This window comes from Bos indicus x Bos taurus, chromosome 2 (genome assembly GCF_003369695.1).
Source record: "Bos indicus x Bos taurus breed Angus x Brahman F1 hybrid chromosome 2, Bos_hybrid_MaternalHap_v2.0, whole genome shotgun sequence".
Lineage (NCBI taxonomy): Eukaryota > Metazoa > Chordata > Mammalia > Artiodactyla > Bovidae > Bos > Bos indicus x Bos taurus.
Genome location: NC_040077.1, coordinates 24,456,546 through 24,484,398, shown reverse-complemented (window position 1 = coordinate 24,484,398; position 27,853 = coordinate 24,456,546). Strand labels below are relative to the sequence as shown.

At 39.5% G+C, this 27,853-nt stretch overlaps 1 protein-coding gene across 4 annotated transcripts in view; it reads right to left on the bottom strand.

The window, feature by feature from the left end:
- Positions 1 to 27,853, bottom strand: part of SLC25A12 (solute carrier family 25 member 12) — a 187,193-nt gene that overhangs the window by 80,809 nt on the left and 78,531 nt on the right. The window contains exons 1-2 of one of the 4 annotated variants that reach the window (XM_027557598.1): positions 17,766 to 17,895; positions 16,765 to 16,812 (exon numbers count right to left, since the gene is read on the bottom strand). In XM_027557598.1, coding sequence (XP_027413399.1) covers positions 16,765 to 16,812; positions 17,766 to 17,777 — 60 coding nt within the window. In that variant the 5' untranslated portion in view covers positions 17,778 to 17,895. Of the gene's footprint in view, positions 1 to 16,764; positions 16,813 to 17,136; positions 17,218 to 17,765; positions 17,896 to 27,853 lie in introns of those variants that run through there. The other 3 variants (XM_027557607.1, XM_027557588.1, XM_027557614.1) reach the window with 3 other exon arrangements.

The following is a 27,853-nucleotide window of genomic DNA, read 5'->3' as shown; positions in this document are numbered from 1 at the left end:
GCCACTGCTGCTGCTGCTGCTAAGTTGCTTCAGTCGTGTCCGACTCTGTGCGATCCCATAGATGGCAGCCCACCAGGCTTCCCCGTCCCTGGGATTCTCCAGGCAAGAACAATGGAGTGGGTTGCCATTTCCTTCTCCAATGCACGAAAGTGAAAAGTGAAAGTGAAGTCACTCAGTCGTGTCCAACTCTTAGCAACCCCATGGACTGCAACCTACCAGGCTCCTCCGACCGTGAGATTTTCCAGGCAAGAGTACTGGAGTGGGGTGCCATCGCCTTCTCCAACCAAGCCACTAGCTTACAGCAAAGGACTGTTGGTTTGCTTTTGGTTAAGCATTTCAAATGTCCTCATTTGTGAATCTGACTAAACCAAGCCATTAGCTCTTTCAATAAGGGTAGAATTAAATTTTAAATTGTTTCCTTTGTTGTATTCTGAAAAATATCATTGAGGTTATCACAGCAAATGCTCTATCAGCCAACATAAGAAGTAGCCCAAAGGTGGACACATTCTTACTAGCTGGTACTACCAAAAGCACCTAACTAGTATAACCCCAAAATAAAGTCATGTTCTCTCTACATGGTATAAAAGTCATACCTGAAAGGTTCCTGTGTTTACACCCTGGCTCTAAACTTATTCACTGTGAGTCCTTCAACAATGCCATTCTCCTCCCAGGCCTCTAGATATATATCACATATCTGTAAAATGAAAACTACATAATCTTTGACATTTCAAAATAGGCATGCAAACAGGATAAACAAAAAATAAACTGTATGATATTGAGTGGATTGTACTAATTCTAATCAATTGCTTCTTCTCCTCAAAATTCTTCAATGTATAACATAATCTGACACATTTACCAAGATATGAAAACCACCAGGGTAAAAGACAGGCAGGAGTGGAGAAAGGCACAATGTTGGCAAGACTACTGCAGCTGGAAAGAGGGATCAATACAAGGAAGTCTAAAAATAGAATTTAAGCAACTGATAAGTGAGCAATTAACTAGAATGAGTGCCAAAGGTATGAGAAACATACAATGGGAACCAAAAATAAATGATTCATTTTGAGGATAGATGGCAGGGAGTTGGTGAGAGGAAAAAGAAAATAATGTTCAGAACAGGCCTTGAAAGCAAAATTCAGTTTTAACTGCAAATTGAGAGAAAGGGTATTTCAGGCTGTAAAAAAAAAAAAACCCAAAAAACAGAAATTTTAAAAATGAATTTCTTTCTTTTTGGGTGGAGGCGGTTGTTGTCTGGAGAAAGATAACAAAGAGAGGGTATATAAAGATATGTAGAAGTGATATAAAAAGGCAATTTGAGACCAGATAGTGGAAGACTTGGAATGCTAAAACAAAGAGCTGGAACTTTATCCTATGGGCCATGGGATACCATTGAAAATTTTAGGAAGTGAGAGACATGATCTGACATGTGCTTTCCCCAGCAGCAATGTGAAAGATGGACTGGAGAAAAGATAAGCTGACTGGGGGCAGGGAGACCAAGTAGTGGCTACTGCAAAGATCCAGAGGAAAGAGATCGAGGCCTGCACCAAACAGTGGGAGTGAAAATGAAAACACAATGGGGATTTTCACCCATTGCTAGAGGCTTTTTGTTTTATTTATGGTTTTAATACTGTCAATTCACACCATTCAAAATAAGAATATACAATGAAAAAAGTCTTCCTCTCACCTCTTCCCAGTCATTCAATTCCTCACTCCAGAGGCAATTAATTTCTCACACATGCTTCCAGAGACTTTTTTTGTGCATAAACAAGTAAATTTTATATATAAGAGAGATATATAGAGAGACGCCAATATGCACGCATGCATGCTAAGTTGCTTCAGTTGGTCTGACTCTTCGAGATCTATGGACTGTAGCCCATCAGGCTTCTCTGCCAGCAAGAATACTGGAATGGGTTGTCATGCCCTTCTCCAGGAGATCTTCCCAACCCATGGAATGAACCCATATTTTTTACATCTATCTCCACCAGCACCACCTGAGAAGCCCCATATATGCCAATGTTGCTGCTGCTGCTGCTAAGTCGCTCAGTCGTGTCCAACTCTGTGCAACCCCACAGATGGCAGCCCACCAGGCTCCCCCATCCCTGGTATTCTCCAGGCAAGAACACTGGAGTGGGTTGCCATTTCCTTCTCCAATGCAGGAAAGTGAAAAGTGAAAGTGAAGTTGCTCAGATGTGTTCTACTCTTAGCAACCCCATGGACTGCAGCCCACCAGGCTCCTCCGTCCATGGGATTTTCCAGGCAAGAGGACTGGAGTGGGGTGCCATTGCCTTCTCCGATATATGCCAATATATACATACAAATATGTATGATTATTCTTATCCATGTCTTTTTAACACAAATAATAACATATTATTCACATTGTTCTTTACATTTTGCTTTTTCACATTCAGTCCTTTAAAAAGGTGATTCAGCTATACAGCAAATACCAACACAATACTGTAATTATCCTCCAATTAAAAAAAATTAAACAAAAAAAGTAATTTAGCAATATATAAATACATACCCACAAATATATATATAGATATATATAAAGAACTATCAGTCAGTCAGCTCAGTTGCTCAGTCGTGTCTGACTCTGCAACCCCATGGACTGCAGCACACCAGGATTCCCTGTCCATCACCAACTCCAGGAGCTTACTCAAACTCATGTCCATTGAATCAGTGATGCCATCCATCTCATCCTCTGTCATTCCCTTTTCCTCCTGCCTGCAATCTTTCCCAGGATCAGGGTCTTTTCCAATGAGTCAGTTCTTCTCATCAGGTGGCCAAAGTATTGGGAGTTTCGGCTTTAGCATCAGTCCTTCCAATGAACATTCAGGACTGATTTCCTTTAGGATTTACTGGTTGGATCTCCTTGCAGTCCAAGGGACTCTCAAGAGTCTTATCCAACAACACAGTTCAAAAGCATCAATCCCCACGGATTATACACTCCATGGAATTCTCCAGGCCAGAATATTGGAGTGGGTAGCCTTTCCCTTCTCCAGGGGATCTTCCCAACCCAGAGACTGAACCCAGGTCTCCTGCATTGCAGGCGGATTCTTTACCAGCTGAGCCACAAGGGAAGCCCATAAAGAACCATAAAAATGCTCATATTCATTGATAAAGACTCCTTTATCAATGGAATGAAAAGGGCCAATTTCTATAAGAAATTTAAAATAATTAAGAACTAAATATAAAACAAGAAAATATAAGAGATGGGTTATGGTGATCTGTGTTCTCTCACTTCACAATTGAGTTGATTTCTTTAATTAGCAGATATTAATTTTCAAAAGGAACAATACAAAAACATTTCAGTTAGTATTAACAAAATAAAGCAACTAAGTGTCCATTTGATGTTTTTAAACTATGGTGTTGGAAAAGATTCTTGAGAGTCCCTTGGACTTCTAGGAGATCCAATCAATCCATCCTCAAGGAAATCAGTCCTGAATATTCATTGGAAGGACTGATGCTGAAGCTGAAACTCCAATACTTTGGCCACCTGATGTGAAGAGCTGACTCATTTGAAAAGACCCTGATGTGGGAAAGATTGGAGGAGGGAGGAGAAGGGGACGACAGAGGATGAGATGGTTGGATGGCATAATTGACTCAAAGGACATGAGTTTGAGTAAACTCCAGGAGATGGTGATGGTCAGGGAGACCTTCGTGCTGCAGTCCATGGGGTCACAAAGAGTCGGATACAACTGACTGAACTGAACTGACTGAAGTGTCCATTTCTTTTTGTCGCAAAGGTGTCTGATATCTAATACCTGAATCTTTTTGCCAACTATCACCACTATATACACAGATTACATACAGACAGAAATACCAACACTCTTAACTTTAAAACTATCAGGAAATGGAGCAGCCTTAGCACAAACCACCAAGGACACAGTAGCCAACAAGGAAAACAATTGCTTTCGTGGACATGTACTTGGAACAGGCTTTGCCAATATCTGGGGTTATAAATGATGCCAGAGAATCACTTACCCTGAGGTATTTTGCTAGTGTTTTTCCCAACTCTCCTAGTCTATTTTAACTGAAAGATAAAGTGCATAGCTCAGAGGGAAAAAACACAAGTCTTCTCAGCCACAAGGAGTCAGTACTTGACTTCTGCAGGAGACAGTTAACTAATTAACTCATTAAATTAGAGACAATTACTTGGCAATGTCACTGAGCCTGCTGCCTGAACAGACAAAACAGAAGAGGGAATTTAGAACTGAAACTAGAATCTACCCACAGTCAGCCAAAAGGCTAGAACATTTCCTTAACAAAGAAAAGCAGGTACCTCAAAAATGGGTGATATATTTAAACTAAAAATATTTTTTAAAATAAGAATGACCTATCTATTTTAAATAACTTCATTACTTTTAATGCTGATTTTAATTGACTGGATAATGCTTGCTGCTGCTGCTTCAGTCATGTCCGACACTTAAACAAACAAAAAAAGGAAACATGGCCTAAAGTAACACAGCTAGAAACAAGAAAAGGCTAAGTGGGCTTACTAGACTTTTTCTGCTAACCAAAATGACTTGCATGTTTACACTAAAAATGAAAAAAAGCAATTTAAGACAAACTTTTGGATCTCCTAGGCTAACACTTATGCTAAAAAATTAATATATTAATTTAGTTGCACAATATTGTTTCTATTTTGTTCCTATCATTTCAAAGACTGAACTAAAATGACTTGAAATGAAATTAGCCAAATATTATATCCATACTCCAAATAACTTTAGGGTTAATCATCTGCCATTTCAAAGATGTTTCTTAAGCAGTCAGTCATAAATCCTTCTTGGGCAAGAAGTCAAGAACACATAAAAGACATAGATAAGAAGTAGCTGACAGTATCAGAAAAAAAACACGTGGTTTATTTTCTCAATTAAACTTTTTAAAAACCTAACTGAAGTGCTTTAATGTAAAAGTGCCCACAGCTTTGGCATTTCCAGAAATATTTTGAGTATAGTTCATATGTGTTTGAAAAAGCCTTGACATTCTGAAGCATGAGAAAGAAAATGGATCTTAATGAAAGATTAGAATCTTTATATATTTAATCAAAATGATTGCTGATTAAAGACAGTATGGTTTCATACACAGATTTATGTTATACTTTCACTGAACTACCTCTAGCTTCAAAAGAGACAATCACGTTTTCCAGAAATGTTCTATCAAGCCAACAGATCAACACATCAAGACCTCACGTGACTGTAGTTAACTGGATACTAATAACTCCTTTGCAATTTTACCAAATATAACCTTAAGTAACCTTTAGAATGTATGCAACCAACATCACAGGTTAATTATAAAGCAGACTTTACAAAGAGTTTACATACTACATTTCCACTAAGGGAAGAAAAAAAAAAGGTTAACTTAAAATTCAAGAACACGAATGAGTAAATAGGCCCAAACAGTTTTAACAAGAACATGAATGAGTAAATAGGCCCAAATAGTTTTAATGATATAAATTAGCTGTTTAAATGGTGTAAGTTTAAAAACAGAGATTTTTTATTTTTATATTTCTAAAAGATTTTCCAGAAATTATAAAGGAAAGTTCTGATAGGCTGTGACTAGAAAGTTGGTTACTTTTTAAAAATTATACAGTGTGTCAAGATCAAGGATTTTCTTTTTCAGTATGCCCACCAAAACCAAGGTAATATATCTAGAAGCACTTCTTATTAAGCCGAAAATCTGCTTTAATCTTTCAGGTTATTTTGCATTCATTTTAAAACATTTATCAAGTACCAACTTTGTGCTGGGCACCAGGCCTAGCATTAGGGATGCAGAATCAAGAAAACATAGTTCCTGCCCTCAAATCACTCAGAGACCATGGCATGATGGACACTGAAACTAAGGTCAGAAAAGAGGTTCTTATCTCCTGTGTTGTTAAATAGTAGAGATTTCTGGAGCAAACACACACTTCTCAGAGTCTCTTTAATGAGAAATTACAGAAAGGTAGAAGGCCCAGGGACGGGGGAGCCTGGTGGGCTGCTGTCTCTGGGGTCGCACAGAGTCGGACACGACTGAAGTGACTTAGCAGCAGAAGGCAGTGGCATCCCACTCCAGCACTCTTGTGCCTGAAAAATCCCATGGATGAAGGAGCCTGGTGGGCTGCAGTCCATGGGGTCGTTAGGAGTCGTACACGACTGAGCGACTTCACTTTCATTTTTCACTTTCATGCATTGGAGTCGTACACGACTGAGCGACTTCACTTTCATTTTTCACTTTCATGCATTGGAGAAGGAAATGGCAACCCACTCCAGTGTTCTTGCCTGGAAAATCCCAGGGATGGGGGAGCCTGGTGGGCTGCTGTCTATGGGGTCACACAGAGCTGAACACAACTGAAGCGACTTAGCAGCAGCAGCAGCAGCAGATCTTTTTTAAGGGAAAAAAGTGAGATCTTGAACATCAAAGTATTTGAAAATTATAAAGCTAATGCAGATTGACATAGTTAATCTAAAATGCTTAGAAACACAGAAAAGCAGCAGATCCCAGTTTTCCTCCTTGCATTCTAAATTTTTCTGCTTCTGCTCAAACATGAAGGAGTTACTAACTCTTCACCCTTATTCTAACCAAGGTTTCCTTAGGGTTGGCTTCTACTATTCTTGGGTTTATCAGAAAATCAGTCCTGACTGGTCTAGGCAGCTTCATCTCTGCTTATCCAACATGTGGCTGTAACATGAGTCAAAACAAACTGTTCCTCCCTGACTTTGTTCCAATTGAGATAAACTGACATTTTCAGATTGCAACATTCTTGCGATTTCTAACTCTCAAAGGACAATGTCATAAAATTTGGTAACTACAAATACCACACAGAGCATTTCCTCCACAGAAAAAAGAATTACATGAGCAAAGGAAGAGAAAGACTTCTACCACGGCAAGAGTTGAGCACATGAAGCTAATCTTGTTGTCCTTCACTATTACTGCTCTTACTCCTACTGCAAGCCAAATTTAGTCCGGAATGCATGCCCTTTCACTACTCAAGCACTCTATGTAACAAGCAAAGACCACAACAGATCCAACAACACAACTTTTGTTACAATAGTGCAATGTGGAATTCAATAGCAGAAATAATATTTTAATGAGAAAAAATAATTAATACATATAGCCACATCGATTTTAACAACTCTATGAAGCCACGTTAATTTTTTAAAACAGATTTTAATGAGTGACACAAGATTTTTCTGGTATTTACTAAAATCTACACACGCATTTTTTAGGAAAAGGCAGTTTTATACATCTAATTAGCGTTTTCAGTTGCATATTTCACTTACACTGGAAACAAAACCTATTTAATATTGCAAAAAAAATTTCTCCAGAAATCTGCCTTTCTCAGATTGTTTCATGAAATACTATCTTTTTGCGTTAATATGTGTATTTTTACTATCTGTTACATCAAGGCCTACTATCAGCTACCATGCAATGTCTAACAAAGTGCGGAGGTGGAAGACTCCAGTTACTCACTGAAATTAACAGAAGTTACCATAATAAGCTAAGTCTTTCAAAACAATTTAACCCCTAAAAATGGCCAAAAACCTTGGAAATAATGACCCCAGAGAATTCAGTAACTGGAACTAGAATGTTTCATAGCAGATTAAGTTGAATAATTTGCATTGTTCTTAAAAATACTTCAGTTTCTTGGTCTAAGTAACCATGGGAACATTCAAGGGGCATATATATTTACAAGCCCAGACAAATCACGTGTTTGATAATCAAGGTGTAGCTCCCAGGTGTATCGAATGCTTTACTGTTGGTAAGCCTTGATTACATAGCAAGATTTTTGCCATAAGGAAAAAAGGCCTTTTATCCTGGCAGGGAGCAGTGACAGATCAACAAAATGCAACGTAGGAACCGGGCCTGGATCCTGATTTTAATAAAACAACTTAAAAAAAAAAAAGAAACAAGCATGGAAACTACAACTCTGAATTGAAATTCATTTATTAAGGAAAAATTTTAGGTGCAGGAAGTATTGTGGTTTGTTTGGTTTGTTTTTCAGAGTCATCATCTTTTAGAGATAGACACTGAAGTATTTATGGATGCAGTGATAAGATGTCTGAGAATTGCTTCAAAATAATCCCCTGCAGCTGCAATATAAATGAAGCAAAATTATCCATGATAGTTGAAGATTCGTGACGGTAGATGGCAATTCATTATGCTATTTTCTTTAAATTCATATGTTTGAAATTTTTCATAATAAAAAAGGCTACCCCAAAAATGAGATGATTCTGTATGTACTACCATACCTGCATTGCCATACAATATTAAGTAAATAAGCCAAGTTGTATTAACATACATAAAGCAAGTCTCCTCCATTTACTATATAACCTTGAGCAGGTTGCTTAACCGTTCTGGGGCTCAGTTTTCTCATCTATAAAATGGGAATATTAATGGCACCTACCTTATAGAGTTGTCCTGAGAATTACATACAGTGATTTGTATAAAAAGCTTAAAATAGTCCCTACAACATAACAGTTAACAAACAATAGTACAGTTCTAGAAGCCATGGCACTGGTTTCAGTGAGCCATGTTTCAGAAATTTCAGCAGTGCTAAAAGAGAGCTGAACAGAACAGGGAGATGATTTTTCACAAATTACAAACATAAAGAACGAATTGTAAGTCTCTCTTTCAGGTCTGCATCTTGGTATTCCTTGGTTGGACTACTATTCCTTCTCTGGTTAAGACAGAGCAACAGAAGGTTTAAATGAAAACTCTGCACATACTTCCAGTCTCCCAGTTTTTAATCATGGCTCTACCCCTTCTCAGGATCTATAGATTTGAGAGAGAAATTACCTTTTGTGGAGATATTTCTGAATATGGGGATTTGTGAAGATCTTCAGATGTATATTTCAAGAATGTAATTAATAATTAACTGATTACATGTACATAATCACAAGTACTTATTAGCATCCTTAGTCACTTTCTAGGTCTAGCACAGTTACCTGGGGAACACAAGGGACTGAGATCCTTTTTAGGAAAGAAAAGTCCTCAGCTCAGAAGAAAAGGAAAAGGACAAAGAACTAAGTTTTATCAGGTTCTCTGAGTGCCAGGCACTATTTACACATTATCTTATCCTTGTAATATCCCTATATGCTAGATGCAGTTATCCTTTCTTAAACAGATGAGAAGACAGACTCCCACAGAAATCTAAACACCTAAGGTCACTCAGCAAAAGGGATCAAAGAGGATTCAGATTCTGGTTAGACTACAAAGCCCATGTAAGGTTCTGGCTACTTTCTGTTGCCTCCTGGATAAAAAGGAGTCAACCAAGGCCCAGATCAAGATATCCTAAGAATGCTACGGACAGGAGAAATTAAATTGGAACAATCACAGTCTACTCAAGGTAGAGTAGAAAATCCATGAGAAAGCACAGAAATATATGAGAAAGCTTACATTTCAATATGATCTATCTTTAAATACAATCAATTTAACATATAAACTGAATCATTCAACTTTCAAGGTGAAAGACCTCCGACAGGTTCCACAACATTTTTTTAGAAAAGAATCCAAACTCTTCTTCATGGTCTATAAACAAGGTCCTGCTTGGTGTGGTTCCTTCAGCCTCATCTCTTACTGCCCATTCACCCCCTCACTCACTGAGGCCTCCGGAGCACTGGCCTCATTTTTGTTTGTTGAACATACCAAATCCTATCCACATCCAGGCCCTTGCACATGTGGAATTCTCTCTACTTACTTTTCAGTTCTCAGCCCTGATATCACTTCCTTACGGGCCTTCACTGGCCACCATCTTGAAAAACGATCACCTTTTCCATCATTCTACTTATTGGAATTGTCACAATCCTGTGATTAATATTTCTTTTTTTTTTAATGTGTGGTCTTTGTTATTGTCTGTCTCACCCCTACCCAGAATGTGAGGTCATACCTTCATTAAACAGCTCTGTCGTACCTACAAACCTCGCACAGTGCCTAGCCTATTTATTGACTGGTAGTAGGACATAGATCGGAGAAGACAATGGCACCCCACTCCAGTACTCTTGCCTGGAAAATCCCATGGATGGAGGAGCCTCGTGGGCTGCAGTCCATGAGGTCGCCAAAAGTCGGACACGACTGAGCGACTTCACTTTCATGCATTGGAGAAGGAAATGGCAACCCACTCCAGTATTCTTGCCTGGAGAATCCCAGGGATGGGGGAGCCTGGTGGGCTGCCGTCTATGGGGTCGCACAGAGTTGGACACGACTGAAGCGACTCAGCAGCAGTAGCAGCAGGACATACATAGCATTTAATAACTCTAATGTTTTAATCTTAATTATTTTTTCATCTGTCTAGTTAATTCAAGGATAAAGTCTTCACTATGTTGCTAGCACGCCCTTAATGCCTAATACTTTTTTAAAAACAAGAACTCTATATAGTTTATGGCAAATATTTTATAAACTAAAGATAAAGGCTATTATCTTCAATTCCTATAGCCTGAAAAACTGGTGAAAACCTTAATCAGGGTGGCTAAGAAAACTATAGATCCCTTTCTGTGTGTCTCTTACTGGTTTCTTCAACCCAGTTCATGCTGGGGAGTCTCTTTTAACTTCATGTTCTGAATTACTACGGAGAAGGCAATGGCAACTCACTCCAGCACTCTTGCCTGGAAAATCCCATGGATGGAAGAGCCTGGTAGGCTGCATTCTATGGGGTCACTAAGAGTCGGACACGACTGAGCGACTTCACTTTCACTTTTCACTTTCACGCATTGGAGAAGGAAATGGCAACCCACTCCAGTGTTCTTGCCTGGAGAATCCCAGGGACAGGGGAACCTGGTGGGCTGCCATCTATGGGGTCACACAGAGTCAGACACGATTGAAGCGACTTAGCAGCAGCAGCAGCAGCTGAATTACTAAGTTCTTACTTTTAAATTATGTACTTGCTCAAAATTTAACACGTATACTTTGAGATTTTGTTTTTATTTCCCCTGAATTCTTACCTCAACCCCGTTAACATTATCTATCCTTCTGTATATACACCTGTCTTTCCTCATTTATAAAGAAAAAAAAAGTGCTAGTCGCTCAGTTGTGTCCCACTCTTTGTGACCCCATGGAGTACAGCATGACAGGTTCCGCTGTCCGTGGAATTCTCCAGGCAAGAATACTGGAGTGGGTAACCATTCTCTTCTCCAGGGGATCTTCCTGATTGAACCTGGGTCTTCTGACTGCAGGCAGATTCTTTACCATCTGAGCCACCAGGAAAGCCCCAAGAATACTGGAATGGGTAGCCATTCCTTTCTCCAGGAGATCTTCCTGATCCGGGGGTCAAACCTGTGTCTCCCACAGTGCAGGCAGACTCATTTATAGTACATTTGAAATCCCTCTAAATCAGCTGGAGTAAGTCTAACTCATTCTTTTTAGTATCTGCTTAATTTTCCACAGTTGTTATTTCATAATTTTCCTACCACTGCCCTTTGATAGCATTTATTTTGTGTCCCCCAGCTTTTTTTTGTTTTTGAGGAACAACTGAGTGCTGACACTAACAATCTAATACATATATATTCTTATGAGTATTTTTACTTCTCTGGGATAAATATCCCCAAAATAGGATTGTTTCTTTAACTGGTTATCTTTTTATTTTAAACCATTGCCAATTGCTTTGCAAAGAGTCTTTGTTTCCACAAATGCACTGTGAGAGCACCTTTTTTCTCCACATTTGGCCTCAGTAGATATTATCATCTTTCAATACCTGATTCTCTTATTTTAACTGTAATATTGTGATACACTTCCTACACTTTGGAAAACATAGCCCTAACTCATATTTCAACAAAATAGAAAAGTCTCCTGCTAAAAGCTAATTCCCTTTTCAGCTGCAGGTTATTGCCAAAAGTAAATATTTATTTAAGTATTATATTATATAATTATATAAGTATTATATATTATAAAAGTAAAAAAATATTTATTGAATAAAGGACATTTCTTTCAATTAAAAATTTATGTTATCATAAAAACCCTAAAGAAGAATCACTGTTTGCTTTACATTAGCAGCAGCATCTTCTACTTATTTTCTAATGTAAAATAAACAAGACAGAAAAAAATGGATTTTCATAATTTGATATGGGATACGATCTTCTAGTTATACTGGTGATGAGAAAAAGGGATAAAAATAGTATTTGATTTCTACATTGCCACACATTTTGGGTCTAGCATATATTATGCTACAGTCTCAACATGTATTGCTTTTATCATAGGATACACTGGTAAATGAACAACAGAAAAATCTATCAACTTAAAAAGAAAAAAAAGAGATCTTCAAAAATCATTCACTTAAAACAGTTTTTTGCTTTTGGGCAGCACTGTACGGCCTTCAGGATCTTCATTCCCCCAACCAGGGAATGAACACAGGGCCACAGCAGTGAAAGAGCCAAGTCCTAATAATCACTGGACCACCAGTGAAGTCCCTTAAAACTGCTTTTTGATAAACCTCAGTTCAGTTCAGTCGCTCAGTCGTGTCCGACTCTGCAACTCCATGAATCACAGCACGCCAGGCCTCCCTGTCCATCACAACTCCTTTGCCACAAAACACAGACCATACCAGATTAACTCTTCATTTTTAAATTTGCCAGGTTTATAACAAACAGCCTATGACATCCCTGTTGTCCTTACCTCACCTTCCTCTTCACTGTTTCCCTTGTCTCCTTTTGCTACTATATACCTCTGATGTAGCAGATTTGGGTCAATAATAGTGTGTGGCTGAGAGAGGTAAAAGACATAAATCCAGAATTGACGGTTTCAAGGGTACTAACAGTAAAATATTAGCTTGATAGCTGGTTGTAAAATTACAGCAGTCTAACACATAAGAATTCATTTGCTGTGCTCAAATTTTAAGTACTGCGGTGGGGGCAAGAAAAAGAATCCTAGTGAATACTATTGTTCTTTTCTTTTAATTAATAGAAAACGCAGCTTATCAAAATTTGAGAAATGATGAACATAAAAAAAAACCTATTTCTCTATACTCAGAATCAAAATGCTTACTTACTCTTATCAACTCGCACATAAATGGACTTGCACATAAAATGGAGCGTCATTAAACATAGGTATAATATCACTTTCAAACAGGAGTATTTTGCCTTTTACAAAACAAATGACTGTTAGCCACACCAGCTAGTTGTGAATTTAGACAGTCAATGCCATAGTTCTAAATTTTCCAGAATTTTTCAATTGCATTCTAAAATTCAAAATTATATCTTCTTGTAGTCTTTAATTAGCTCAAATGACCCTGAATTCAAGTGACCCCTCAAATCCTACCAAAACAAAATTATATTAATCACAGAAAAATCTAGATTTTACTCTTTGACTTGACCCTTTACTGTGACACTCTAAACTCCCATGAGGCCATTCTCCTTCACTTCCACTCCTCCTCCTTCCATTTCAATTGATAATATCACTTATAAATCAGTCCTTTATTCCCTGTCTTGTTTATTTTATAATTAATTCTCCTAATCCAAGGTTTCATCTACCACCTATACAAAACTTGTATCTGACTTCAACTTATTGGGACACATGTATTTAGCAACCAAACTTTAACAATCCCCTCACCCAACTCCTCAAATAGACGCCTTATAAATTAACATCTGTCATAAAAATGCTAGATTCACTACTCTTTCCTTTACTTTCATATTTAATACCACATTCAATTGATTTCATCCCTTCCAAAGTCCCTAGTATCATCCTTCCATTCCATTTCCCCAGCCATCAGCCACTCCAGGTCATTATCTCCCACATGAATTATTTCAATGGCCTCTTAACAGATCTCTCTACCTACTTTCAACCTCTCCACACTTTATCCAACATACACAAAGAGCTGCCAGAATTTACCCACTTCAATTTGCCCACTGAGAAACCCAGAGTGCCTTCCTACTGTTTCAAATCCAAAGTCCTTGGCCAAATGTTCTAGATAGTCACAGTGGAAAGGTATTATATTTCAGCACCTAAGAAACCAATTTTTTTTTCCTTTAATTTCTTAACAAACACAGTTGCAGTTAGACTTTTACATGCCTCTAGCTTTTAGCACGGAGAAGGCAATGGCATCCCACTCCAGTACTCTTGCCTGGAAAATCTCATGGATGGAGGAGCCTGGTAGCCTGCAGTCCATGGGGTCGCAAAGAGTCAGACACGACTGAGCGACTTCCCTTTCTCTTTTTGCTTTCATGCATTGGAGAAGGAAATGGCAACCCACTCCAGTGTTCTTGCCTGGAGAATCCCAGGGACGGGGGAGCCTGGTGGGCTGCAGTCTATGGGGTCAGAGAGTCAGACACAACTTAGCGACTGAGCATGATTTAACAGGGAAAATAATGCTATCTCCTAAGGTTGTTAAAGAATCCGCCTGCAATGCTGGAGACCCAGGTTCAACCTCTGGATTAGGAAGATCTCCTGGAGAAGGAAATGGCAACCCACTGCAGTATTCTTGCCTGGAGAATCCAATGGACAAAGGAATCTGGTGGGCTACAGTCCATGGGGTCACAAAGAGTCAGACACGACTGAGTGACTAAGCATGCAGAAAGGTTGTTATGAAAATTAATAAGATATCCTTACCTGAAATATTGTAAATTAACTATACGTCAGTTTAAAAAGAAAAAAAATTAATACCCGAAAAGACTAAGCCAATGCTCAGCATACTTCAGAATGATCAGTAAATCATAGCCATTGTCATTATTATTACATGACCACAAGGATCTAGAGAAATCAATTTGACTATCATACCAGAGGCTATAATTTGCCTTCATTGTTCTGGACTCCCTCAACCACAAGTTGTGGGACATGGGACAGGTCTCAAAGAGAGACTAGTCACGTTTACCTGTCCATTCAAGTCTGGGCTCAATTCTCCCCTTTAATTATTCATCATGTTAGTGTCTACTACTAAACTAAATACAAGTACATACATGACACACAGTAAATAATTCCCAGTGACTATTCCGATAAATATGTTAAGTTGCTAAAGAAATGCATAGTTAGTATGTATTTTTGCCTGCTATTGTTTCTAAAATATTAAAAAAACATATGCATCTAAAACAAAACTGTTTCTAAATAATGCCCTATAGCTTCAAGTAACTATAGTTTGAAGGATTTAAGATATAAATTTAAAATCTATGTTACTTGCTAATAGCCCTCAAACTGATTCAACTAACTATATTCTATATCAAGCTGTTTCAGTTACCAGAAGGTAGTATCTATGTTCTGACCCTTATCAATAACTCTTGGGTCAATGCTTTACCATTACTGCTAAACATGTAGTTAATGAATTCCACAAATTTTCAGTATAAAAAGGGAATCATCAAAATAATGTGTAAAAAGATAAAATTTGAAAGTTTTCAAAAAGCTAGGCATAGTCCCAGCCCTCTCCTTTCCAAAATCAAATCCATATAGAATCACAGATTTTTTTTCCCACAAGATTTTTAAAGCTGAAAGGACTTCAACTGCCATTTCCTTATAGCCCATTGAGTACTACATGAGAAGATGAAACCTACAGGTAAAACCACAAGATAGGGGCAGGACTGGCAATTGAACCCAGTGTTGCCAACACCTGGTCAGTACTCTGTTCAATAGTTCATGAAGCATTTCCACTGATTTTTCCTTTGCCTACTTAATTTAGAAAACAAAATTAACTACATCACATGAATTCCTCATGAAACAATTAAGCACATGGCGTGGTTAACACTGACATATTTTTGGTTATTTTCAAGAATACTTGTGAGAAATCAAGGTTTCAAACCACAAACAGAACATTTCTATTACAATTACTTTTGTTCTGGAAATGATGCTTCCCTTTACCAGAGTTTATAAAATTTAAGATTCTCATTTTCACTAACTGGTCATCTATACAGCCTCCTCCCCAACAATAGCTTAAGCAATCCATATTTCTCAGATAAAAATGTCATCTGCACCAGGCTGATGCACATGTTAGAATCTGTTCCTAATATAGAATCATAGACTTTTGGAGTTGGAAGGAACCTTGGAAGATCACCTCTCATTTTACAGAGGAAACCAACACCCAGCAAGGACCTGCCCAAGGTCAAAGTTGCTATACAAGCACAGGTCCAGAATAGACCCGTTCTCAAAAATTCTCAAAAGAATTCAGAGAAAAATACAGTATTTGGTAGGTCACCTAAGCTTGTCTCCCTTTATATGTACTTAAACACAATTTCCTGCATGCAGAACTTCTGAAATTAAGAAATGAAAACAAAAAACTAAGTCAATTTTTTAAAAGTCTACAGCCAAGTAAGTCACTGATCATAAAAATTTAGCAGAACTGAAGGTGGATTCTTGCAAGAATCACATAAAGTAACATTTTGTAACACAACCCCCAAAGCCCATGGATATAATAAAAATAAATGGAGGAAGAAAAGACACACACAAATTAAGAATAACTATATTATTCTTATGTCTGTAACAAATTGCACAGAGTTGCTTAGAAGCAGGAAAACTTTACAAACATAATTTTCAAAGAACAAAGAATTTTAATCATACCTATCAATTGCACAAGTGTGCCAATATGTTTTGAAATTTTATTTTGGTCACAATGCTTAAAGGGAAGCTGCAATTTTTCTCCTTAGTGATTTTTTTTTTAATGTCTTAAGTCATTAAAAAAACAATAATTTGAGGGAAATCTATTTAATCAAATCTTAATAAAATAAGAGTTATAATCTATATTATTTATTCTCATGCTCTGAAGGAAACATGAAAATACTGATAAAACATTCCTGAAAGCGAAGGCCTGAAAAGTACTAGACTTACACGTTCCCCCCACCCCACCCCTACCAAGAAGCAGCACAGGACAGAAGCCATTACCTGTAGGAATATGTTTCTTAACTCCTGAGGATCACCTCGCTTGGTTGTCTGTAAGGGGAAAAAAAAAAAAAAGCCAGTTAATGCTTCACTAGAGATCACATAATCTCTGCAGATTAGAGTTCACAGATGCTAACAATCAATGCTCTTATCTTTCACAAGTGCATCTAGTTGAAAACAAATTAAAAGCACTAATACTGATAACAACTGTCAAATTGGAGTTGTGCGATCACACGGTGGAAAGACAGGTGTGAAAAGCCTAAGAAACAGCAAATCTATCAGATAGATTTCCCCTGGGCTGGAAAGGAAGGGCCATGAGGATCAAGCCCTTACTTTACTCCACATCCACTAGCGACACAGTGAGCATCCACCCACCTTCAAACCAAGAGTCCAGCAAGAGTAGAAACAACAGCAAAGTTGGAACACCCAAATTAATCGCATGGCCTACTGGCCTTTCTTCCCGTGGAAAGCAATGCAGAATATAATTATCTCCACGCCTCTTTCTTTCTCCACCCAACCTAAAATAGTGAAAGCAGCTACAACGTTTCTAAATACTTTAGACATCCTGCCACCTGCAGCTCAAATGCCAACTGCTGCCCCTGGCTCCAGAGGCCCCCAAATACTCAATTACTCACCCCCTCCCCCACCACAATACACGGATGCCTTGGGTATCCCCGGCTTTCCATGCCACTTCCTCCCACTCCCTTTCTGATGCCCTCCAACTGCTGGCTCACAATCCCATGTACCTAGGGCAGGATACTCCTCCTCCTTCACGGACCAGTGGTCCTTACAAGCCCCTCCAACTCACAATCCCTCCTCCCTCCCCTCCCCCCGCCGGGCATCCTCTCCCTCCGGTCCAAGCCCCGCACAGTTCTCCCTGGAGCCCCAGGACACGCCATCTAACAATCAGGCCAAAAAGTCAATGGGAAGAGGTGAGGGGCTGCAAGTAGGGTCCCTGGAATGTCTCTTATGAAATAAAGGCAGCAGCAGAGAGTTAGAGTCACCTTGACCGCCATGCTGTGCTCGGAAGCCGGGGACGAGCGAGTGAGCGAGCAGGGCCGAGCTGTCAGGGCGCGCGCGCGCCGCCTCCCCGGCCGCGCCCGCCCTCCCGCTCGCCGGCGCCGCGCGCGTCCCTATGCAAATAAGCCCGGGGCGGGCGGGGCGGCTTGAAGGGCCGCGTCCGGGCCAGAAGCGGCTGGTCAGCAGCGCGGAGGGGGACCGGCCTCCCACAGGGACGACCTCGGTGCCAAGCCGTGGGATTCCGACGCGCCGCGTGGTTGCCAGCAGCTGAGTAGCTGCCAGGAAAGCCCCAGGTCTCTTAAGGCCTCTTGGAGGGTGTGGCTTTGGGCGCCGACTTCAGCCTAAGTCGTTTTCCCTTGAGACTTACAGAAACACTTGAGGCCTAGATTGAGCAGGATTTCGAAGGATCAAAGAACGTGTCTCAATAATAACAACAATAATAATTGAATCGTTGACGAGAGGGAAATACTGACAATAAAACAGACTGGGGCTCATTTCTGGGGCAAACCTAGGTAAACATAACTTGAGAAATATGCCCTAAAATTGGCATGGGATGAATACACTTAATAGAGTGCCTCCTGAACTGTTGTAAAGCTTTATTAGTAGACTCCACCTTCCTAATCACCCAGATCCCTTTCTGGTTGAGGTGGGACACAAATGTTTAGGGGAAAAAAATCCATCTGCCAGGGCTGGCACTGAATCCTGGCCCAACTTCCTTCTCCAAAAACATTTCCAGCCCCATCCAAAAATAAGTAGCTCTACTTTGAACCAAAATAATGTCTCTCAAACTGAGTCTTGCCATTACCACTATATTGAGCTGAATATTGAGTCACTCAACAATTGTTTGCTGGGCATCTATTATATGCCAGATACAGTCCTGCTTATAAAGAATACAAAGATTAATAACATATAGTCCCTACTTCTAGTTTACAGGTGGGCAGTGCATCCCACAATCCCAGCTCTGTGTATTTTGTTTGTGTCTTTAAAGGAAGCATGAAAGTGAAGTGTTTGTTGCTCAGTCTTGTCCAACTCTTTGCAACACCATGGACTGTGGCCCACCAGGCTCCTCTGTTCATAGAGTTCTCCAGACAAGAATATGGGAGTAGGTAGTCATTCCCGTTCATTAGGGAATCTCCCAACCCAGGGATCAAACCCCGATCTACTTCACTGCAGGCAGATTCTTTACCATCTGAGCCACCAGAGAAGCCCAAATAAAGCATACTCCCTATTTGAAAAAAAAAAAAGTCTAACACTCCAAGCTTTATCTTATCTCATTTAGTGCAATAATCCCTCCTCCACCCTCTTTCTTGTTTCCAGTGTTGAATCTCACAAGAGGTTTCCCTTTTCTAAAGTCTCACTAATGGTTTTATTTCTGTTAAATATCCAAGTTAATGGGCTTTCCAGGGGGCACTAGTGGTGGAGAATCTGCCTGCCAAAGCTGGAGACACAGTAGGCTTGATTTCTGGGTCAGGAAGATCCCTCTGAAGGAGGAATGGCAACCCTCTCCAGGAAGTTTCCTTGCCTGGAAAATTCCATAGACAGAGAAGCCTGGAAGGGTACAGTCCCTCAGGCTGCAAACAGTAAGACATGACTGAGCACCCCCAACACACATCCAAAGAAATGAGGAAAGTGCAGCGGCAGATGGAAATTGTGGATAAGGCACAATATATTATAAGTACTCCTAAAGTGAGCTTTTCTTCTGAAGTAGATTTAACTGTCTGCCACCATCACATCTCTTTCTTCAGTCTGTTCAAACTTCTTTTAACAATGTAATTGGATATACGTACTAAGTCACTTCAGTCATGTCCTACTCTTTGTGACCCTATGGACCAAGATTTACAAATTCATAATTTGTTCTACTAGCACCTTATGTCCCTGACACTCTGCTCTCTTATTTTATGAAGTTTCTCTAAGTAGGAATTTCAAGATGTTTATTGTATGTTACTTTTCAAGGGAAGGATGTTTGTAGCCCAAAGTCCCTCAGTTCGAATAAAAGTACTTAAGGGAAAGGAAGGGATTTATTTAAATGAAGGGATTATTTGCTAATGGAACATATTGTTGTCTGCCAAATCCATACTGTTGGAGTGAAATTTAGGGTCAGACTGGCCACTTGGAGAGAGGAAGACAACACTACATTTAGACAGAACTCAACACAATAATTCACAGGAATAAACACCAGGCCATGGTAACAATTTTCCTATATAAAAAATAGATGATTTTTAAGCAAGTTTAAGAGTCTCACTGGTGCCAACCTAGTCGCAATGGAGATGATATTAACAACTTAAAACTAAGGCTGCCAGCTACCCTAAATAATAAGAAGTTAGAAAAACTCAGCTACCCTAAATAAAGGTGAATTTTGCTGGATTTTTCACCTATCCAAATATAACAAACAATAAAGTGAATAAAGTTATTAAAAGTAGGTACCATGGGATGAACTAAGTATTAAAAGGAATACAAAAGCAAGTGAATTGGAGCTTCTGCCCTTAAAAATTTTGCAATCTGTCATTCTATTATGATGATTGGCTAACAGTATTATTAGATATTAAAACTTATTTTTCCTCAATTGTAGTTGATCAGGGTTGAGGGAAAACTTATAAGTTAATGGGATGGCAAAAGACAAACCTGTCAAATAAGATATTTGGGAAAAGGAGGTAGAAATAATTCAAAACTTTTTACAATTTTTAAAAATAAAAATCCCGATATAGTAATTTATAACTCTTTCTTTAGATTGCAAAGTGATATTTATAAACAAGAAGTAATTTTAAAACTGTGGCACAACAACTATAAGTTGAAAATTTGAAGATTGAGTCGAAAAGAATAACATTGCAGAAAGCAAAATTGGAAGTTAAAGGCTAAGAGACTAGCTGCAAAAGTATTGTCATCAATAGTCACTTTTTAGTGTTGGTTTCATAAAATATTTAATGTGTAGTTTGACTGAGCTGGGAATTTAAATCTGCCTGTGAAGTCCTTGCCCTAAAAATATTACCCCCAGATGCAAAAGCAAAGTATGAGCTTACTAGACCAATCCGCAGAAATATGTCTCCAACTCCCAGGCAGCTTACACTGTATTAACTTTGTAGGTGAAAGTTAGAATTATGCTAATGCCTAGTGCCCTAATAAACCAAAATGTAATTATTAAAACAAGAGGCAATTGCCAATGAGCCTGTTCTACCACAACTCTTGGCCCTCCTCTTATCTTTAATAACATATTCTTTCAGTTTATTTTCTAGCTTCCTCTCATTATTTTGAGAGGTGAGAAATCCTGCATAGGCCATCAGTGTGTGTGTGCTCAGCTGTGTCTGACTCTTTGTGACCCCATGGACTGTAGCCTGCCAGGCTCTTCTGTCCATAGGATTCTTCAGGCAAGAATACTGGAGTGGGTTGCCACTTCCTACTTCAGAGGATCTTCCAGATCCAGGGATCCAACCCACATTTCCTGCATTGGCAGGCGGATTCTTTACCACTAGCGCCACCTGGGAAGCCCTACTGACAGGAATACATTTTGTTCCTGTTTCCATATCCCACACAGATATGATGGATGTCATCTTTCAAGAAATAAATCTACAAACACTAGTAGAGCATTAGGATGTCAGTGACTAATTAAGCCAGGAGTGGGGCTCCTCCTAGACTAAAGGTACATATGTCATCACTATGACACTATGATGAGGAAGAAGCTGAATTGTATCCCTCCCCACATCAAGATGCTCACTTAGAATATTTAGAATAGGGGCTTTCCTGGTGGTCCAGTGATTAAGACTCCCACAAAGGACATAGTTCAACCCCTGGTCTGAGATATTCCCACATGCTGCAGAGCAACTGAGCATGTATGTCACAACTGCTGAGCACATGCTCTAGAGCCCGTAAACCACAAGTACTGAGCCCATGAGCTGCAGCTACTGAAGCCCGTTCACCTATAGCTTGTGCTCCACAAGGGAGAAGCCCACTGCAATGAGAACCCCATGCATCGCAACAGAGTATCCCCCACTCACAGCAACTAGACTCTTGCTAAGGTCTATATGCCACTTATAGTTAGATACTAGATAAATGACACATTTAAGGACTTCTCTATACTGTACAAGTATTATATTCCCTGTAGAAACATTTGCTGTAATTGAAATAAATTCTCATTTTGGTGGAGAGGGAAGAGTGGCATATCAGAATCAGATGAAATAGCTGTACTCTTACAATTGCATCTGCCTAAGCTGCTCTTCCTCACAGTCTGACTCTAAGTCTTATAAATTATGCAGTGGAAATAATAGTGATCTTAGTTTGGGACCACAGTCTTCTTTATTCCCTTATGGAAGCAGTAACAGTCAGGTTTTCGTGTTGTTTTTTTTTTCCCAATGGATTTTGAAAGGAATTCATGGAATGAACTGTTGTAGATGGTTAAGGCTGTGAGTACACTATTACTATATAAGTCAGAACAGGCTGGTATTTAGTGGGAAACCTTATGATCAGATGGAGGATTGAACTGGGTGAGCTTTAATGTTTCTTTTAACACTCTGATATTATGACTTCTAATAACACAAGTTTTAGTTAACAAAATTTATTAAGTGCCTTGTGTTGGTACTAAACTAGCTCTTGCAGCTACAGGAAATATGAAAAGAATAGATAGCATGATTCTGAAAGTGTAGAGAATGTTTTACTGCAGCAACTACTATCATTAATTTTTTCAATGAATATAGCTGAAAGAATGAGACCAAAACTTTTGCATACACCAAAGGTCAAAGCAGCTTTAGGTAATAATGCCGTAAAAACTCTGTGGTTTGTCACATATTCCCATTCCAATCAAAAGTATATAACTGGGAGAACAAACATCCTGCCTGGTCCCTCAACCACCCACCCCTAACCCCACCCCTGGAGATTTACTTGGATCTGGTTTTTGCCTCCCTCCTACTTAGAGGTCAGTAAGGAAGGAAGCTTTGGATCTGATCCAAAGTAAAGAAAAAAAAATGCACTTTAAAAACTGCTGAGAGAAAAGCAAAGGCCTCAGAATATCCAAAGCAAACTTGAAAAAGAGTAAAGTTGAAGGACTTACACTTTCTGGCTTCAATATCTAGTACAAAGCTAAAGAAATCAATTCAGTATGATATTGGCTGGCAAAAGGATTGATAAATAGATCAATGGAACTGAATAGAGAGCCCAGAAATAGTTACAAAATCATAAAGTCATTTGATTTCTAACAAAAGTATTATACTAATGCAATGCAGTGGGGGCAAGGAAACTTTTCAACAAATGACACTTGACTAGATACATATCTATGTGGGAAAATAAAGAAACTTCAACCTCTAAATATACACTAAAATCAATTTGAGATGAATCATAGACCTAAATGCAAAAGCTAAAACCATAAAGCTTTTAGTGGAAAACATTAAGGAATATCTTCATGACTCAGAGGTAGGTAAAGTTTTTTGTCAGAACAGAAAAATCAATAACCATAAATTAATAAACTGCTAAATTAGATTTCACTAAATTCAAAAATGTCTACTGGTCAAAAGACAGCATTAAGAGAATTAATAGGATTACTTCTCTGGTGGCACAGTGGATAAGAATGTGCCTGCCAATGCAAGGGACGTGGGTTCAATCCCAGGTCCGGGAAGATTCCACATGTCGTGAAGCAACTAAGACCATGTTCTACAACTTTTGAGTCTGAGCTCTAGAGCCCATGAGCCATAACTAATGAGCCCCTATGCTGCAACTACTGAAGTCCACTCACCCAAGAGCCAGCAAGTTGCAGCTACTGAAGCCTAGGGCCTATGCTCTGCAACAGGAGAAGCCACCATAATGAGAAGCCTGCGCACCGCAACTAGAGAGTAGCCCCATTTTCCACAACTAGAGAAATTCCAAGCGCAGCAACGAAGACCCAGCGCAGCCAAAAATAAATAAATACATATAGCTGTGTATACCTGTAAAAACATTTTTTTTCTAAATAAAATAAAGTAGGGGAGGGGGAAAAAAGGAAATAGGGAAAAATACCCAAAAATGGAAAGAAATAGGCAAGTCACATCTGGGAGAAAATTAGCAAATATATATACAGCAAAGGACTGATATCCAGGATGTAAAGAACTCCTAGAACTCAGTGATAAATAAACAGCCTAGTTTGAAAATGGGCAAAAGAGGTGAACATTTCACAAAAGAGGATATACTAGTAGCCAATATGCATATGAAAAACTGTACATCATTAGTCATCAGGGAATGCAAATTAAGTCACAGTAAAAAGATAGCACTATACACCCACTAGGGTAGCTAAAATTAAAAAGACTAAACACGCCAGATTCTGGCAAGGAAATGGAGCAACCAGAGCTCTCATGCACTGTAGTGGAAGTGTAAATGGTATAATTACTTTGGGAAAAGATCAAGCAGGTTCTTATAAAACTAAACAGACAGTACACAATGACTCAGCAATTCTGCTTATCAGGATTTAACCAAGAGAAATGAAAATATGGTCAACATTTAATATGGTCAACCAGTCTTCTTAAGACTTGGTCAAGAGTGTTCACAAATACTTTATTTATAAAAGCCAAAACTGGAAACAGCCCAGTGATTCATCAATAGGAGAATGGATAAACAAACTATGCTATATTCACAGAACATCTGGAAGCTCACAGTTCACGTATTGCTGAAGCCTGGCTTGGAGAATTTTGAGCATTTCTTTACTAGCGTGTGAGATGAGTGCAATTGTGTGGTAGTTTGAGCCTTCTTTGGCATTGCCTTTCTTTGGGACTGGAATGAAAACTGACCTTTTCCAGTACTGTGGCCACTGCTGAGTTTTCCAAATTTGCTGGCATATTGAGGGTAGCACTTTCACAGCATCATCTTTTAGGAGTTGAAATAGCTCAACTGGAATTCCATCACCTCCACTACCTTTGTTCGTAGTGATACTTCCTAAGGCCCACTTGACTTCACATTCCATGATGTCTGGCTCTAGGTGAGTGATCACACCATCGTGATTATCTGGGTCATGAAAATCTTTTTTGTACAGTTCTTCTGTGTATTCTTGCCACTTCTTCTTAGTATCTTCTGCTTCTGTTAGGTCCATACCATTTCTGTCCTTTATTGAGCCCATCTTTGCATGAAATGTTCCCTTGGTATCTCTAATTTTCTTGAAGAGATCTCTAGACTTTCAAATTCATTGTTTTCCTCTATTTCTTTGCATTGATCTGTGAGGAAGGCTTTCTTATCTCTCCTTGCTATTCTTTGGAACTCTACATTCAAATGGGTATATCTTTCCTTTTCTCCTTTGCTTTTCATTTCTCTTCTTTTCACAGCTATTTGTAAGGCCTCTTCAGACAGCCATTTTGCTTTTTTGCATTTCTTTTTCTTGGGGATGGTCTTGATCACTGTCTCCTGTACAATGTCATGAACCTCCGTCCATAGTTGATCAGGCACTCTGTCTATCAGATCTGGTCCCTTAAATCTATTTCTCACTTCCACTGTAAAGTCATAGGGATTTGATTTAGGTCATACCTGAATGGTCTAGTGGTTTTCCCTACTTTCTTCAATTTCAGTCTGAATTTGGCAATAAGAAGTTCATGGTCTGAGCCACAGTCAGCTCCAGGTCTTGTTTTTGCTGACTGTATAGAGCTTCTCCATCTTTGGCTGCAAAGAACATAATCAATCTGATTTTAGTGTTGACCATCTGGTGATGTCCATGTGTAGTCTTCTCTTGTGTTGTTGGAAGAGGGTGTTTGCTATGACCAGTGTGTTCTCTTGGCATAACTCTATTAGCCTTTGCTCTGCTTCCTTCCGTACTCCAAGGCCAAATTTGCCTGTTACTCCAGGTGTTTCTTGACTTCCTACTTTTGCATTCCAGTCTCCTATAATGAAAAACATCATTTTTGGGTGTTAGTCCTAGAAGGTCTTGTAGGTCTTCATAGAACTGTTCAACTTCAGCTTCTTCAGTGTTACTGGTTGGGGCATAGACTTGGATAACCGTGATATTGAATGGTTTTCCTTGGAAACGAACAGAGATCATTCTGTCATTTTTGAGATTGCATCCAAGTACTGCATTTCGGACTCTTTTGTTGACTATGATGGCTACTCCATTTCTTCTAAGAGATTCCTGCCCACAGTAGTAGATATAATAGTCATCTGGGTTAAATTCACCCATTCCAGTCTATCTGAGTTTGCTGATTCCTAGAATGTCGATGTCCACTCTTGCCATCTCCTGTTTGACACTTCCAATTTACCTTGATTCATGGACCTAACATTCCAGGTTCCTATGCAATATTGCTCTTTATAGCATCGGAACTTGCTTCTATCACCAGTCTCATCCAGAACTAGGTGTTGTTTTTGCTTTGGCTCCATCCCTTCATTCTTTCTGGAGTTATTTCTCCACTGATCTCCAGTAGCATATTGGGCACCTGGTTTTAGAAAAGGCAGAGGAACCAGAGATCAAATTGCCAACATCCGCTGGATCATGGGAGCTCCAGAAAAACATCTATTTCTGCTTTATTGACTATGCCAAAGCCTTTGACTGTGTGGATCACAATAAACTGTGGAAAATTCTTCAAGAGATTGTAATACCAGACCATCTGACCTGCCTCTTGAGAAACCTGTATGCAGGTCAGGAAGCAACAGTTACAACTGGACATGGAACAACAGACTGGTTCCAAATAGGAAAAGGAGTACATCAAGGCTGTATATTGTCACCCTGCTTATTTAACTTATATGCAGAGTACATCATGAGAAATGCTGGGCTGGAAGAAGCACAAGCTGGAATCAAGATTGCTGGGAGAGATATCAATAACCTCAGATATGCAGATGACACCACCCTTATGGCAGAAAGCAAAGAGGAACTAAAGGGCCTCTTGATGAAAGTGAAAGAGAGTGAAAAAGTTGGCTTAAAGCTCAACATTCAGAAAACAAAGATCATGGCATCTGGTCCCATCACTTCATGGCAAATAGATGGGGAAACAGTGGCAGACTTTATTTTTCTGGACTCCAAAATCACTGCAGATGGTGATTGCCGCCATGAAATTAAAAGACACTTACTCCTTGGAAGGAAAGTTATGACCAACCTAGACAGCATATTAAAAAGCAGAGACATCATTTTGTCAACAGAAGTCCGTCTGCTGCTGCTGCTGCTAAGTCACTTCAGTTGTGTCCGACTCTGTGCAACCCCATAGACGGCAGCCCACCAGGCTCCTCCGTCCATGGGATTTTCCAGGCAAGAGTACTGGAGTGGGTTACCATTGCCATCTCCAAAGGTCCATCTAGTCAAGGCTAATGTTTTTCCAGTGGTCACGTATGGATGTGAGAGTTGGACTACAAAGAAAGCTGAATGCTGAAGAATTGATGCTTTTGAACTGTGGTGTTGGTGAAGACTCTTGAGAGTCCCTTGGACTGAAAGGAGATCCAAACAGTCCATCCTAAAGGAGATCATTCCTGGGTGTTCATTGGAAGGACTGATGTTGAAGCTGAAATGCCAATACTTTGGCCACCTGATACAAAGAGCTGACTCATTTGAAAAGACCCTCATGCTGGGAAAGATTGAGGGCAGGAGGAGAAGGGGAGGACAGAAGATAAGATGGCTGGATGGCATCACTGACTCATGGGCATGGGTTTGGGTGGACTCAGGGTGTTTGTGATGGACAGGGAGGCCTGGCATTTTGTGGTTCATGGGGTTGCAAAGAGTCAGACGTGACTGAGCAACTGAACTGAACTCAACTGATATTCACAGAATGAAATACTATCCATGAATAAAAGAGAGCAAACTACTGATAAACACAACAACATGGATGAGTCTTAAAAGTATCATCAGTTCACTGCAGTTCAGTTCAGTTGCTCAGTCATGTCCGACTCTTTGCGACCCCATGAATCGCAACACACCAGGCCTCCCTGTCCATCACCAACTCCAAGAGTTCACTCAGACTCACGTCCATCGAGTCAGTGATGCCATCCAGCCATCTCATCCTCTGTCGTCCCCTTCTCCTCCTGCTCCCAATCCCTCCCAGCATCAGGGTCTTTTCCAATGAGTCAACTCTTCACATGAGGTGGCCAAAGTACTGGAGTTTCAGCTTTAGCATCATTCCTTCCAAAGAAATCCCAGGGCTGATCTCCTTTAGAATGG